Source organism: Biomphalaria glabrata, chromosome 10 (genome assembly GCF_947242115.1).
Source record: "Biomphalaria glabrata chromosome 10, xgBioGlab47.1, whole genome shotgun sequence".
NCBI classification, from domain to species: Eukaryota; Metazoa; Mollusca; class Gastropoda; family Planorbidae; genus Biomphalaria; species Biomphalaria glabrata.
The window spans coordinates 35132402-35147385 of NC_074720.1; the positions used below are offsets into that span (position 1 = coordinate 35132402).

At 36.2% G+C, this 14984-nt stretch overlaps 1 protein-coding gene across 1 annotated transcript; it reads right to left on the bottom strand.

Moving 5' to 3' along the window:
• Positions 1 to 4617: 4617 nt before the first annotated feature.
• On the bottom strand, positions 4618 to 7950 carry LOC129928782 (ficolin-1-like). Its single transcript, XM_056044649.1, has 2 exons — positions 7864 to 7950; positions 4618 to 5090 (listed from the first exon to the last, which is right to left on the bottom strand). Exons 1-2 carry the CDS (start codon positions 7897 to 7899, stop codon positions 4716 to 4718), a joined length of 411 nt encoding a protein of 136 aa, XP_055900624.1. The 5' UTR covers positions 7900 to 7950; the 3' UTR covers positions 4618 to 4715.
• Positions 7951 to 14984: the final 7034 nt, after the last annotated feature.

Genomic DNA, 14984 nt, shown 5'->3' on the forward strand with positions numbered 1-14984 from the left:
AAAGATAAAACCACGAATACTTCTGAAAAACAAAATGTCACTATAAAAATCTGACATTTAACATGACAATGTCATATTGGATGTGACTTTTGACATGGTTTTGTTAGAAGTATTAGGAGCTAATGTTAAAATTACGTCCAGCTTAGCAGAAAAAAATATGAATTAAAAGTTATTTCTGAATGTCGAGACATATATACATACATACATACATACATACATAGCTATACATACATAGCTATACATACATATATACATTCGTAAATACACACACACACACATGCATACATATGTACATACTCCTTTCTTTCAATTATATATATATATATATATATATATATATATATATATATATATATATATATATATATATATATATATATATTTATATTATATTTTCATGGTAGACAAAACAATATCAAGGACTCTAAATTGTATTAAATTTTAGAAAAGTGAAAAAAAATAACTTAAGCTAGGTACCCATCAAAGATGGGTGGACTCAGGTAATCTTTGTATCAACTCACCTTTGTGCAGCTCTTTCGTTGCCCATTTGTTTGTTAATAAGTTAAAAGTGAAATTCTAGGGACTTCCTCGATATCCAAATTATTTTGTGCCATACACGTAAGTGCTTAGAAACTGCTGATTCTGCAGGGCTATAAAGTGCAGAAAGATAATCTTATACCTTCCAAAAACATCGGCATAGCAACACCAGATTTATCTCGCACACCCGATGCACCAAAAAGGTAAAACTTAACATGTAGTGCTTCCATTAAAATAAAGTTAATTAGGATAAACTATTGTTGTAATAAACTGTAACAACCTTATCTGTAGTTAATGTCCGACCATGTTCGCTTACAATTCAATATTCTATAGCACGTTAGTCTTAACGATTTGTTTTCATTTGCATATAATTAATAGTTATCATTATATTTAGTAAAGACTTGAATATGATAAAAGTATTTTTTTGTCTTGGAGTAAAAAACTTTGCCAGCTGTCTTTTGATTTGATAGATGTGAAAATTTCTTTGATAAGATTGAAGAGTGCAGTCAACTTGGTAAATGTATTTACGTCTTGCGGAGTTGCAGTCAGTGTTAGCGCTCAATAAAATACAATAGCAGGTAAACACGTCCACCAGTTTGTGATAGAAGAGATATACAAAAAAGTTCTTCCCATACCACCCGAGTCAAAACGTGGATTTGTATCGACGGAGCACTGGCAGCAGCAAGAAATCAAAATATACTAGCAAAATGCAGCATGAATTGACTTCATTTTCTTTGTATTTCATTAATAAAATGCAGGTATCTCAGGCACTGAATAGATGTGTTTGATAAGAATTCATTGGTTTTGCCATTGTTGTTTAGAGGGAGGCACTGCCAGTGTCCAACTTCATTTGTCAGCGAATACATTATGTACATTTTTCACATGAGCAAACTACTTGGCCAAGGCTACGATTTCTGCCCCGTGATGGGTAGCATTCAAAACTGTGTTCAAGCAAGGAATGCTATGTCAGATATACGTAGGATAATGCTGTTGGTGACATCCAGAAGATGATCTATTTCTTCCATAAGAGTTTCAAAGAGAGAGCGTTGATGCTAAATTTACCTCTTTTGTGTGAGATATACACTGAGAAATACAAATTCATTCGCGCTTTAAGTCACAACTTTGAGAAATTCTTTGACTGTTTGGCGTATTTTAAAATAACGGCTGTAAGTGAAACCTGACAAATTGTATATATGTTAATCTGTGTCTGCTTCTCATGTGTTTCTGATTTGTCAATTATTCATCTTTTCATGAACCAGTTTCCGTGATGTTGCAGTCTGTCCATCTTAGCATAAGTGGCCGCTTAACAGCACATCAGCAGTCACACTAATGACATAAATACCAACTTGGCCGTGTTGAGGAACACTTGAAGGATGGCATTTTGAGGAAAGCGAGACTGCTGGCAGACATAAGGGGTATTGAGTTGGTGTTACTGAGAATTTGTAGTCGACAGACACACCGAGAAAAAAACATATGTTTGATTTCTGGAGTTATGACAGATCATGGCTTTACATTACGTAATTCTATTCCTTAGTTTCTTCATTAACGTTTCGCTTTTCAAGCAATATAAGATGCTCAGTTCAACTTGTTTGGTCTACATCTTAAAATAGTACAAGAGTTGCAACATTATGAAGAATATCAGCACTGCTGATAAGCGTTCATCGCAGGCTTGTCCATCGCGACCAGAAGCAATTCAGTAGTAAAGTTATTGACAGTTTTGACAGCGTTTGCATTTTTTGTTTGATCAACCGTTGGGATGCATGAGCCGCACGAATCAACTTAACAAAGTAAATAGTTTGCTCACATGTTAGTTGTTTTTTGTTTTTTTTTATTTGATAAAACAGGTATTTACTGTGAACTTTATATCGCATAGGTATGCACTATTTCTTTTCATTAATATTCTTTGTAATAAAAAAGTTACAGTTACGACTTTGAGCCATGAGTGGCGACTTGCATCCCCCTGCAAAAAATCCTGCAGACGCCCATGCCGGTGAGTATTGCTAGTTAGTTTATATTATTAAGAAAAATAATTCATTTTCAACAAACATTTTTATGCTTTTTCTAATTTTGGTCTTTTTTTTTGGTCGATCGCCCCTACCGCTCCTTGAGGCCGCCAACGATGAATACACACACAACTTAAACCATGCTGAGAAACGCTACTGGAAATTTTATTAACAAAACGATTATGACAACAATATAGATTATGTAAAATGAAAAAAATTAAAGTAACTGTATTCCAACCTTTTGAGATTCTGATAGCTATGTATAAGAAATGAAAACGTATTTGATCAAGATAGTGAAAGGTAGAATGCCATCAAAAGTTGCGTATAATCACATGACACAATCCCAACGGGGAACACCCACAATCCAATCGAGTATATCATGATGCCGCAGTGCTTTACGTCAAGCGACCACACGGCCAAAACAATATGTTTTACTGGAGCTGACATTGGAAGCGACCATGACCTTGTTACAATGATCTTTAAATCACACCTAAAAAAGGTTACAAAAACAAGGATGAAACATCACAAAAATTTGACTGGACAAGGTGAAAGACTTTCCCCCCTCATATGGCGCCATATTCGATGCACAAGTAGGTGGACGCTCTGCAGCTCTAAATATCCAATGACCAGGTTATCGACACACAAGTCAATAAGTTGGACACAGCAATCACAGATACTTCCCTTGAGGTATTGGGTAAACTCTGTGATGACAAGCGTCGAAAGCTTAAAGGGAAAATGTTGTCCGTTCCTAAATAGCCCATGAATACAAAAGAGTCAACATACGAATTAAGAAGGAAATGAAAGAAGTGAAGAAGAAGTGGATAGAGAAAAAAAAATGTCAAGAATTTGTGGAGGGGCTGAAAAGAAACGACAGTTTTTAAAAAAGCGTACCAACTGGTAAATCAAAATCTTCAAACATGGGAGAACTACCTCGAGAAACACAAGATGTCTGACTGAAGAAAAAGATGTAAAAAGAAGATGAATTGAATACCGTCAGAGTTATACAACTTTGAAATCTCGGGAGCTGCTTTAAAAAAAAAGTCCTTATATGTTTTTATTGATTCCGACAGAGTATGGCATGGGGCACTAAGGGCGACAATAGAAAATGTACAATGAAAATAAAAAAAATAATAAAAGTTATCCCAAACGTCTATGAGCAGGCCACTAGTGCAGTGTACTTCGACAATAACATTGGAGACAGGGTTAAAACCCCAGTTGTGGTGAGACGTGACTGCCTACTCTCACCAACTCTTTTCAATATTTTCCTTTAATGAGCAATGTAAGATGCTCTCTGGAGAAAGAAAAATTATAGAAAAAAATTACAAACTTGCCCTTTGCGGAAGACATAGATAGTCTATTAGTTTTGTGTGGTCTGTCTGTCCGTCCCGTTTAGATCTCGTAAACTAGAAAAGATAATGAAAATTCGAAATCATGATATTTTAGACCTTTCATAGTTCTGAAGCAAGGGCTACTTTTTTCTTTTCTGAAAGTAAAAAAATAATTTTTAAATGAAATATGCAAGCAGCTTTTTCATAAAAATACACCATTTTTACAACTATTCACTATTAATAGTAACAAACACAGGAGGCTATTTAGTAAGGGAGATGACTGTTAAACATATTTTTAACACATTTATGCAAACGATTTTAGATTTTTGAATGTCATCTACTTCTAGCCGTTTATTTAAAAAAATGCTTCTTCTTGCTACGTTGTTCAGAAAGCGTCTTGTTTATGTTGACTTATATTTCGTAGTTACTTTTTTAAAACTATCTCTCGTCGTTACTAAGTAAAAACTTCCCCCTACAACTAATTCCTAAGGAGGAGTTATGGCATGATTAGAAGAAGTATTACAGTTAAACGACCAGAAGTAGATGACATTCGGCGGTTCCCTTCATGATTATTAAACGTGTTTAATGCTCAACACTAGAGTCGACTACCTCTATTGATTGTTTGGCCTTTTGCTGGTGTTATCGGTTTCGTTCAGTGTTACCTCCATTTGGGTTTGTTTTCATCCAACACCGCGGAAGCGCTAAAAAAACAAATATACCAATAAAAGGATAAAAAATAAATTTATTATCAATAATTACTTTGATTGCTTCAAACAAATTTAAAAATATTTTTTTCTTTTATCTAAAATAATACACTTCTGAGATGCCTCGATCGACTTTGCCAAATTTAATTCTTCTTCCTGATTTTCATTTCAACAGAAGACAGTGAATAATTGCCTGTTGTAAGTTCGGTCCAGGTGACGCCTTTAAGCGGCGTCGGTGAGTCAAAGTGGCCATTCAGATTTGCATAGTGACAATTCATGTACCACCAGCCTGCTTGAAACATCTGGGAACAGAAGAGCCTGTCATCAATATCATTGTCCCTGTCTGGAGTGCTAAACTTCATATGGTTGTGGATACCAAATTCATCATAGACATTTCCACTAAATGTATTCAAAGTCAGCTCATATTGGTTCTCTTCGCTGTCAACATTAAAGTTATTGTATCTGGCGTAATAGCTACTTCCATTGAAGACCATATCAATTCTCAATTCAAAATTACCCTAGACAAAAATATAAAAAAGATGTTGGAAAATGTATTTTCAGATAAACATAAAAACATAAAGTATATGTTAATTTTATTTTAAAGTCTGTTTCCTTTATGAATAAAGATGGTGTTTTAAAAGCTTTTAACCTGTTATAACCCTCTCCAAAAAGAAAAAAATAGGTTCGCCATCACTGAAAATGTATAGAAAGAACCCTCTATGAGGAAAGTACTGTAAGCTCTTCCAGCAAGTTCTAACGCCAAGCTGCATCAACAAATATATTTCATCAAGAAAACATTCTCGCAACTACTTAAAAACATTAGCATTTTTAAAATGTCATACTGTTAATTTTTAAAACTGTAATTATATGATTTTTTATACCCGATATTTTAACCCTTAAAATTGGAACAATGATCTCATCCCATTACTGCTTGTTAACTCACTCTTGTCTGTCTGGTCGAAAACATTGTACACGTTTTGTTCTGCGACACCCCATCTCGGATCAAGCTGAAATTGTGCATAATTATTTATTTTACCTGACAACATAAGAATCAATTTAAAAAATTAACATATTGATTACTATTTCAATACATTTTTGGTATCTGAAACAAGGGAAAGAAATAATATTTCACTGAAGTGATGGTTTAAGCTGATTTAGGCCCTTTTATAGGGTTGTCGTCTGAAGCTTATTGAACACAAACATGAAATAGAAATATTAGATAATTATAAAATCTTCCATGTTCATAGACTCTTCGCTAGTAGAGTGGTAACTGCGTTGGCTTGAGAAGCCTGAGAAGGCTTTAGCCTACAAGTTCGAATTCAGTTTTTTCCTTTTCTCCCCCGCCCCTTTCTAATTGGTCTAGACAAGTGATAGGATCATAGTGTATTGAGAACGCTAAAAGCATGAAATTACTCTTTTCTCTTTACTATGGTCAAAAAATATTTCTAATTGAATAGATTTATTCTTTTTAGCCTAGATCAATTTTTTTATAAATATTTGTTTCCAATTGAAAGGCTGTTGGATACGAAGAGAGAAATCAAGCGCTCGCCATTATCACTGAAGTATTCTGCAGAACAATATGATCTTATTACGTATTCAAAGCCAATTCGGTTGCGATTGATTTTGGCGTTAAAGTCTCCCGTCAGACTTAATGGCTGGGTGTTTCATCAAGTGTGGTTTGAAGTTGACTATAGAAATTATCTTTGATGGTATCTTCTGCATCCTCTGTAGAGGCATATACTTGGATAGTAGTGATTTTGATTTGGTTTGCTTGTAGCCGAGCTGTAATGATGCGGTTGGTGCTGGAGAGGCTTTTATCATCGAATGTAAGTGCAATTCGCGGTGAATTATAGACATTTAGGCCTTCAAATCTCTGTCCATACTTAAAGATTTCAACCAAGAGTGTGTCGGTCTCTTCGCATCCCAGTGAGGTCGAATCCTTCACACGAGCAAGTAAAGAATTCCTGACAAAAGTGACAAACTTCTGACATTTTACACAGGAACAGGTAAAGGCCGTGAAGCCCGAGAGCGAGGGCACACAACTGCGTTTCCTCCCAGCGTTGACCGCTTCCTGCGCCAAGAGCGCATCCATCTCGTACGTAGACAAAAGTCTCTCAATTTCAGGTTTCTTTAACCGCAGTTGCCTGTTTTATTCTGAGTTGCCCAGTACCAGTACCATGTTTGGGCCTAGAGGGACCGTCCCTCTTGAGTTCTTTTGCCGATCTCTTATTGGTCACACTTGGTATTAGAGTGGCTTGGCGTTGAGGGGCGTTGGCCACCTGGCAACAACCCTTGAAAGTTTTTGCAGTCAGTATCGGTATGCTTAGCGGGCGGACATCTTGGAGATCGACGACGGTAGCAAATTTTTCGCCCACCGACCCGTCGCCAGGATCGGATGGACGGGGTCTAATTGAGTTATGCCCATCTTCTGGTTTATAAGATAATTTTGTAAGAGCCATGTGAGTGAAATACCCAGGGAGGGCGTGGTCGCATGTTAGATTTAGGAAAGATCTCCACAGGTGAGACCTGTGCTACCTACCCAGAAATTCGTGTTCGCTGGCTAGCTTCCTTCATCGCGCTGCCGCGAATACCTTGTGGGTTTAATGAGCGATTGTCTAGACTCGTTTTTCACACCGCCAGAAAATGCGCCATCAGAGAGGCGACTGACGCAATGTCGTGCATTTGGAAACGTATCTTCTAGAGCCTACGGCGTTTATGGGGCGCGCCTCGCATACTGGCGCACCCCAATCCAACTTTTAACCAGGCACCCACACACTGGGTTGGACCCCCCTTGATTTAACACTTGGCCCTGAGAACCGTAGACGGAGTAGATCCCAGTTAGCCGCTGCTAGAGACTTTTCGCAGCGCTACCATGGTTCGCTACGAGGAGGCCCTGATAATATGTGAACCACTGTTTACGAACCTCCCAATACAGTGGTATTTAGTTTGACCTCTTCCTAAAATTTATTGTGACTTGGTAAGCAAATGAGTATCTGATAGTTCAAGTTTTCTGTTCAAAGCAAAAGACTCACTATTCCCATTTTAAAAAACTCAAAATATTTTAACATAGTCCTACCAGTTTAGTTATTTCTGGGACAACTAGAGTTCCTCACATCAGCACTTTCACCCTGACACGCAGCTTTAGAAACGACAGCAACAAAGATAGCCGAGACATAAACAACGAAATTAACAACAACGGTAACAACAAAAGCAACAGCAACAACAACATGACAACAACGACAGCTAGAGAGAAAAGAAAAAAAGGTATCCAGTTTAAAGGAGTCATTTTACCCGAGATGTGAGTTGGTGAACTATCTCATTGCCCATCCAATAGTCTGTTTTACAAGGTGTCCCGAAGCCGTTTTTAAAGTCCGTCCAGTTTCTTTGGTATCAAAGAAATATTTAATGATCGGTAAAAGTTAATTGATAATCCCTTTTTTTTTATTTATGTCTTGTCTAAGCCAATTCTTAAATGGGAAAAGTTTCAACTTGATCCGAGATTGGGTGTGGGAGAGATAACGAGTACAAACTTTTTACCAGACAGACAAAGAGACAGACAAACAGACAGACAGAGTGAGCTCATACTAGCTTTGTAAATATATCATGATATCGGATTCTGAATACCTATCTAGTTTTTACGATCTACACTGGACAGACTGATTGACGGACAAACAGATCACACAAAACTTAAAGCGACTTTCGGAGGACACAAAAAGACGTTCATTCATTTATTTAATACTTTACAGAATTTTTCTTTTACCTCAAGAGACGGGCATGAGACTTTAGCGAGTGTTTCTGAAAGAGTATTTTGATTGGAAAGTATTTGCATTTAATAAAAAAAAATTGTTGCAGAACTCTATAAACTACAAGCAAAACATTATGGTTTTTTAACCCCTGAAACGCGTGTAGTAGTTTAGCCTCTAAACATCAGAATTGTAATTCCATTGTTTATGTACTCATTGTAAAACAGCTCAGCACTTAAAGGGTTAAAAAAAATACAAATAAAACAAGAACATAAAACTAAAACGTTATTTAACTTTAGTTAGGTCAATTTTAGAATAAGCATCCTCTGTTTGGGATGCCTCAACTCAAGAAACATAGAGGAGACTTAAACAAATACAAAATATGGCAGTGAGATTTATAAGGAACGAATATTTAAATTTGATTAGAGCAGCACTACTAGTAAAATCACTAAACTCAGAGACACTTCAAAACTGGATAGAAGAATAAAAAGTAAAGTGTGCATAATACATTAAACACTGAACCATAATTAGAAATGGACAAAAATCCTAATGAAATACTCAGACAAAAGGAGAGAGACACATTTCTTGTTCCATGCGCTAGAACGAATTCATACAAGTGCTCCTTCTACCCTAGTGCCATTAGAGAATGAAATGGTCTGCCTGAATCAGCCAGGAAAACAAACGACTTAGCAGAGTTTAATTAATAGATTAACATTCATTTCTAGATTAACCCACAAAATGCTTAGAAAGAAATCATCTTTTTTTTTTAAAGTAACGCCTGTAACATATAAGATAAGACAAGAAACTGCTATTCTTAAATCCGGATTTAGCTATGTGCAGGCGGCCAGGCCCCTGCCAGAAAGTTTGTGAAGGCCCTACACCTTTTCGTAAGCTCCTTCTTCCCTAGTTGCTTAAATCAGCCTGGAAAACCAACGATTAGCCAAATTTAAGTAATTGCAGTGACGTAGCTAGATATTTGGGGGCCCGGGGGGGGGGGGCTTGACTTACATGATGAAATGATGTCCCTTAAATGAACAATTTGATTTTCTAAAATTTGGTAAAAATGTCGTTTTTACTTATTAGTACTAAAATATGAAATAACTATAAAGCAAACACAAATGATATTTTGTTTTTGAAAGAAATATCATCTTTTCATCCCTAAAAATATAGAGATCTAGATAACTACAGTAGATATGCATAGGCATGTTTGGCTATAGATCTAGAAATGTTATTTTGTGGATGTGTCTGTTTTTGCTAAGATATAAATTTTCCCACTTGAAGTCATCCCGAATGGGTGTAACCTGGTGTACACAGAATTCCTCGCACACCCCCCCCCCCCCAAATAATGACAAAACTGAACTGATAACGATCCCATGACCTATCAAGGTCGATTTTCACGTTCAATGTTCAGAGCAATACTTTCCTTAGGGTCCTGCCTCGTCCCTCTTTACGGTTGACTTCTCGGAGTATGCTGGCTTGCGTCAGATGTGTCTGACTGTCACGCTACAGCTACCTCTACCCGCATCGGAAGCACATTTACAATTATTTAGATTTATATCTGATATTTAGAAACAAATATACACAAACACTAACATACATAAATCACAGAACTCCATACCTTGTACGAGAAACGGAAAGAATAGCAGAACAAACATCGCCGCATTGACTTGAAACTTCATCTTCTTGATTCTGTTAGAAAACAACTGGTGACAAATCCTCTTAATAGTCAAACATGTAGAGCTTACTTATAGCAGCTCACAAAACAAGAGGCGGCTCACCAGCATAGGCAGAGTAGTAGTGTGGGGGCAACTTGGTGAGCCTTGACCTCAGCATTACACGCAGAGGGGCGCCACAATCAGATTCAAGAGATTTGTTAGTTGAAAACCCCCAACAGATGTTTTGACTATAAACCTCCCTTTTCGATATAAAATCTAGAGCAAACCAAAGTCACCAAATTCCATGAACCCCGTAACCAAGAGGGGTTACACATTTCTACTAGTCGCTGGGCTCCATTAATAAAATGCAGGGAATAGCACATTTGGTTTTTTTAACCTAAATTTTTTTAATAGTAGGATAATGTACTGTAGATACCTAGGGGGGTGCTTTTTTTGTTGGTTTTAAACTAATGCTTGCCTCCGCCCCGGACTCCGCTGGCTGGTAAGAGCGGGGGTGTTTACAGTCTTCCCGCTAACTCCACGAACAATCTTGTCAAGAGTAAAATAAACGTTGTCCCCCGAAATATATATATATATGTTTGTATCAATTTTTTGACATAATGTTTTGTTTATTGCTAGGCATGTCCCTCGATATCATCGTTTGCAATATCAAAAATATTATTAACTGTAGTTTATGAATGAAATAAAAATATAATTGTATTTTCGAACATCCAGAAGAAGAGGAGCGGTGGCTGAGTGGTAAAGCACTTGGCTTACGAGCCGCAGTGTCTTGGGTTCGAATCCTGGTGATGACTGGGAATATACATTTTGAGTGTTTTAGGGCTTCTCTGAGCCCACCCAGCTCCAACTTTAAACCGAGAACATGTCTTTAGCACGTATTTCTACAAATCTCGAAAAGTTCTTTGTATAAAGATGACAGCGCTCCAAAGTCTTAAGTTAATCCATTCCAGATGACGCCATATCCAAACGTACGATCGCTCAAGTGACAAATCAGATTAAAGGTTTGACTTCGGTCGTACCACCAACATGTTTGGTAGTTAGAGGTAAAGAAGCTTAAGAAAGAACTATCATCGTCCCTGTTTGGCTTTACTGAAGTGGGATTTATAATGCCTGAATGGCTTGGCTAATCATGTGGTCTCGGGTTTGAAAAGCGTCGAACACTAAGATTTTCAATTTCAGATTTTTAGGGCATCGCTGAGTTCATACAGCTAAAAAATGTGTACTTAACATTAGTTGTGGAAAGTAATGTAAATTAGTCGTTGTGCTGATCACATGACACCCTTGCTTGTTAACCTTACACCAAATAAAAACAACAGAAGATCTTTACATCATGTGCTCTCTGGTGTAATATATTTTTTTTACAAAGCTTAAATCAATTCGTTCTGTCTGGTACAAAGTTTGTACACGTTATTTCTCTCACTTCTCATTCTCGGATCAATTCAAACTTCGCACATTTATTAATTGCCGATGACAACAGATAAATCCATTGGAATATTTTTCTTCATCATCTTCTAAAAATCTAAGGAAAGCTAAACTAAACTTTAAGGGGAAACGGTCACTACTGACTTGCTTTGAGCGGTATAAAAGGCTGGATGAATACCTCCCAGCTAGAAAACTATCCAAATGCAATCTTTTATGCATCTATGACAGCCCTCACGTATGACATGTATTAGTGGCTATCAGAGCACTGGCGGATCCAGGGGAGGGGCGAGGGGCACCCCACGCGGCGGACGAATTTTAGTATTGAATTCACTTAATTTGTATACGAATTTTTTACTTATGTTAATAGTATATACTAATTATTTATATTTCTAACTATTTTTAGACTATTTCGCCCTCCTTTCTAGAATGTTGGCCTATTTGGTGAGTTCGGCAGGGGACGATGACATCAATCCCGCCCACCCCCCAAAACTTTCGAGTGGGCGGGGCGGTTCAATTTAATTGTATGAAATCACAGCTTGCTAACAGAATAAATTAAATATCTAGGCCCTATATGATTAAAACTTTCGATCTTTTCTTATGTCAACATTGTTAACCATGGCCTAGATCCATAAATACTATAGCTTTAATAGAGTCGGACAACTTTATTTTTTTTTTGAGGGTCTTAAGTTTGTTTTAGGGCTTGAAAACCGCTTGATCACTCTTGATAAAACTAGGCAGGAATGTTCCTTGGGTACTAACTTAGACCGTAGTGTATGTATTGTAGCCCTAAAACAAACTTAAGACCCTCAAAAAAAATAAAGTTGTCCGACTCTATTAAAGCTATAGTATTTATGGATCTAGGCCATGGTTAACAATGTTGACATGAGAAAAGATCGAAAGGATTTAGATCTAGATCTAATTTTAAGAACTACACTTTTCGCAGATAGTTTTTTACTTTGACACATGAAAATACAAAAGAAGATCCATTGATTTCATTATATAATAAAATTAACCTGCAATTTTGTGTTTCAAAAGGAACATCCGAAACATGTAAATTCATTTTACAAACATTTTATAAACCCTAAATAGCAGCGCCGGACTTAACCATTATGACCAAGAAGTCATGGAAAGAGAAAAAGTAATCTACTATGTACCAGTCACTAAATAGCAGGGCCGGACTTAACTATAGTGAGGCCCTATGCGTAACAGATTTCGCGGGTCCAAGTTTGGTTAGGGAAGCGGATAATAAGTGAATTTTTAAGAGTTTGTATTAGAAAATAAATTCGTCTATACATTTTATTCATTCTTTACTACGTACAGAACTACTTTACGAGCCTTGCGTTTAGCAAAGTTATACAGTATATCATAATAATTTTGTTTCCTACATCACGCTCAATAGCAAGAATTACCAAATGTTTCAATCTATCTTTGAGAATTGTTGACCTCAAGTACTTCTTCATTAGTTTGAGGCGCGAGAAGCTTCTTTCACTAGATTACACAATTACGGCTAATGCATAATGCCGTTTTTATTTATCGCGCGTAAGATTGGCGTTTCCATATTGAAGGACACCCCAAAATGACAATTTTTGTGTATATATTTCATGAGATTTGTATGAGTTTTCAAAAGATTTTTAATAATTTCAGGAGATTTCCAGGACTTTTTCGTATATTTTGCAATTTCAGGAGATTTCCAGGAGTTCCTGGTAAGTCAGGAGGCCGCGGAAAATCTGATAAAAGTTATAAAATGGTTTAATTTAATAAATTACACCTAGAATTAGCGCGGGTCCTATGAAAGTGCGGGGCCCACTGCGGTCGCATAGGTTGCAGTGGCCTAAGGCCGGCCCTGCAAAATAGTGGCGTATGCTACGCCGTGGGTCAACTAGTTATTATTCTTTAAAAATAAATGGACAACATCCGACAACTAACTAGCGGTAAAAAAAAAGGAGAGTTGATACGAAGCACATCTGCAACGTCTTGAGATATTATTTAAATTATTGTTCAGTTCGATTTATTGATTTAGCGTCCTCTGCTCTTTTTTTTTTTTTTAGTTTGCCGTGAAAATCTCCACTTAGAGAGCTGAATAGATCTTGTACTCTTTCAAACATCTTGACAATTTTATTTTAAAACAACTGACAAATACACTTCCCAGCCATGTTCGGCTATCTATCAAAGTTATACAAGTAAAAGACGCTTTATGATTGCCGTAGCAACTCAAAACAAAATATAAATATAGCAAGACAAGAGTTACACATCTCCCCCAACCCTCAGCCCACACCGAAATATAGTTATGCCTAATTTAAAAACTGATGGCAAACGCTATCAAAGACTATGAACTGTGAACATTTTTTAATGTATTATCTTAACATGATCATATAGGTAGGGACTGATGGTCCTAGACGAAATACTTTCAAACGACTAATGATGGGAACTAAACTAGATTAGAAAAGTTAAACTAAAACTAAGTTTCAACTAAAATAAAGCAGTTAAACTAAACGTTTTTGTCATGAATTTCAAAATATAGCCCTTGTATCTTTTAGAATGATATTTTTTTTTTAATTATATTAACTTATATAACAGAAAATCTTACTTATACATGTTAATTTTAAAATCTCATTAAATAAAATAGAAATTTAGAATTTCACATTTCTAGTAAACCGACAAAATAGAAACAACATTGTTGAAGTTTTATGAAACATTTGACTTGTGTAATTATTTCAGTGTAAAGTACATGTTTCACTAACCATGCCAGTGTGTTATTTTCTTGTCTGACCACTTGACATCATCCAGTATCATCCACTACACATGTACAGCACACTAGGCCAACATGTGGACTTCTATCTGACCAGGTTGTTAAAATCAGTCGGACATAGTCTACTAAGTCTACTTACTACTCATGGAGGGTGTGGATTAAGATGTTCTTTTCTAGAGTTTGTTATCCTAATGCATTTTAGATCTATATAGGCCTAACTGTAAATTTAGACCTAGATCTCAATAATAAGTCTAAAGACTAGAATCTATTATACGCTTCAACTTCATCTAAGGTTTAAGCTATAAAAAGGGTGTAGGCCTACTTGATATTCTTGCAGTTAATAAATTATTGTTTGCTGCAAATGAATTGATTAAAACCACAAAATATTGACCTAAGACGCTTATCAGAAATTAAACACCAAATGTGAGAGAAAACAATTTGGAGCAATCCCATTCATAATACTGCTTAGAAGCTTTTGGCAAAAATGTTTAACAACATTTTATAATACTGCTACTTTTCAAGTACAGATATTGAATCCTATAACTTCTATCAGCATCTGATATTTTACTTTACCCTCTTCAAATGCAGACTGACAAAATAGTTGTTAACTGCATCATTTTTTTATAATCAAAGTTGTTGATAACACATGATCAGAAAACACACAACAGTGATATGCCTTACAACCGCTATCACATGTTGAAAGGTTTTACAAATTGTAATTTAACTTTATAGTTAGTAACTCAAAAAGAAAATAACTAAACTACGATTTTAACTAAACTTTTTTTCTTCTAGTTAAACTTTGGCCTTAATTCAATTTTTTTA

Excerpts from the sequence above, each read along its gene's own strand:
- LOC129928782 (XM_056044649.1), bottom strand. The coding sequence starts at position 7,899 with ATGGGCAATGAGATAGTTCACCAACTCACATCTCGG. Across the intron at positions 5,091-7,863 it reads TTCACCAACTCACATCTCGG|GGTAATTTTGAATTGAGAAT; the intron begins GTAAAATGACTC and ends ATTTTTGTCTAG.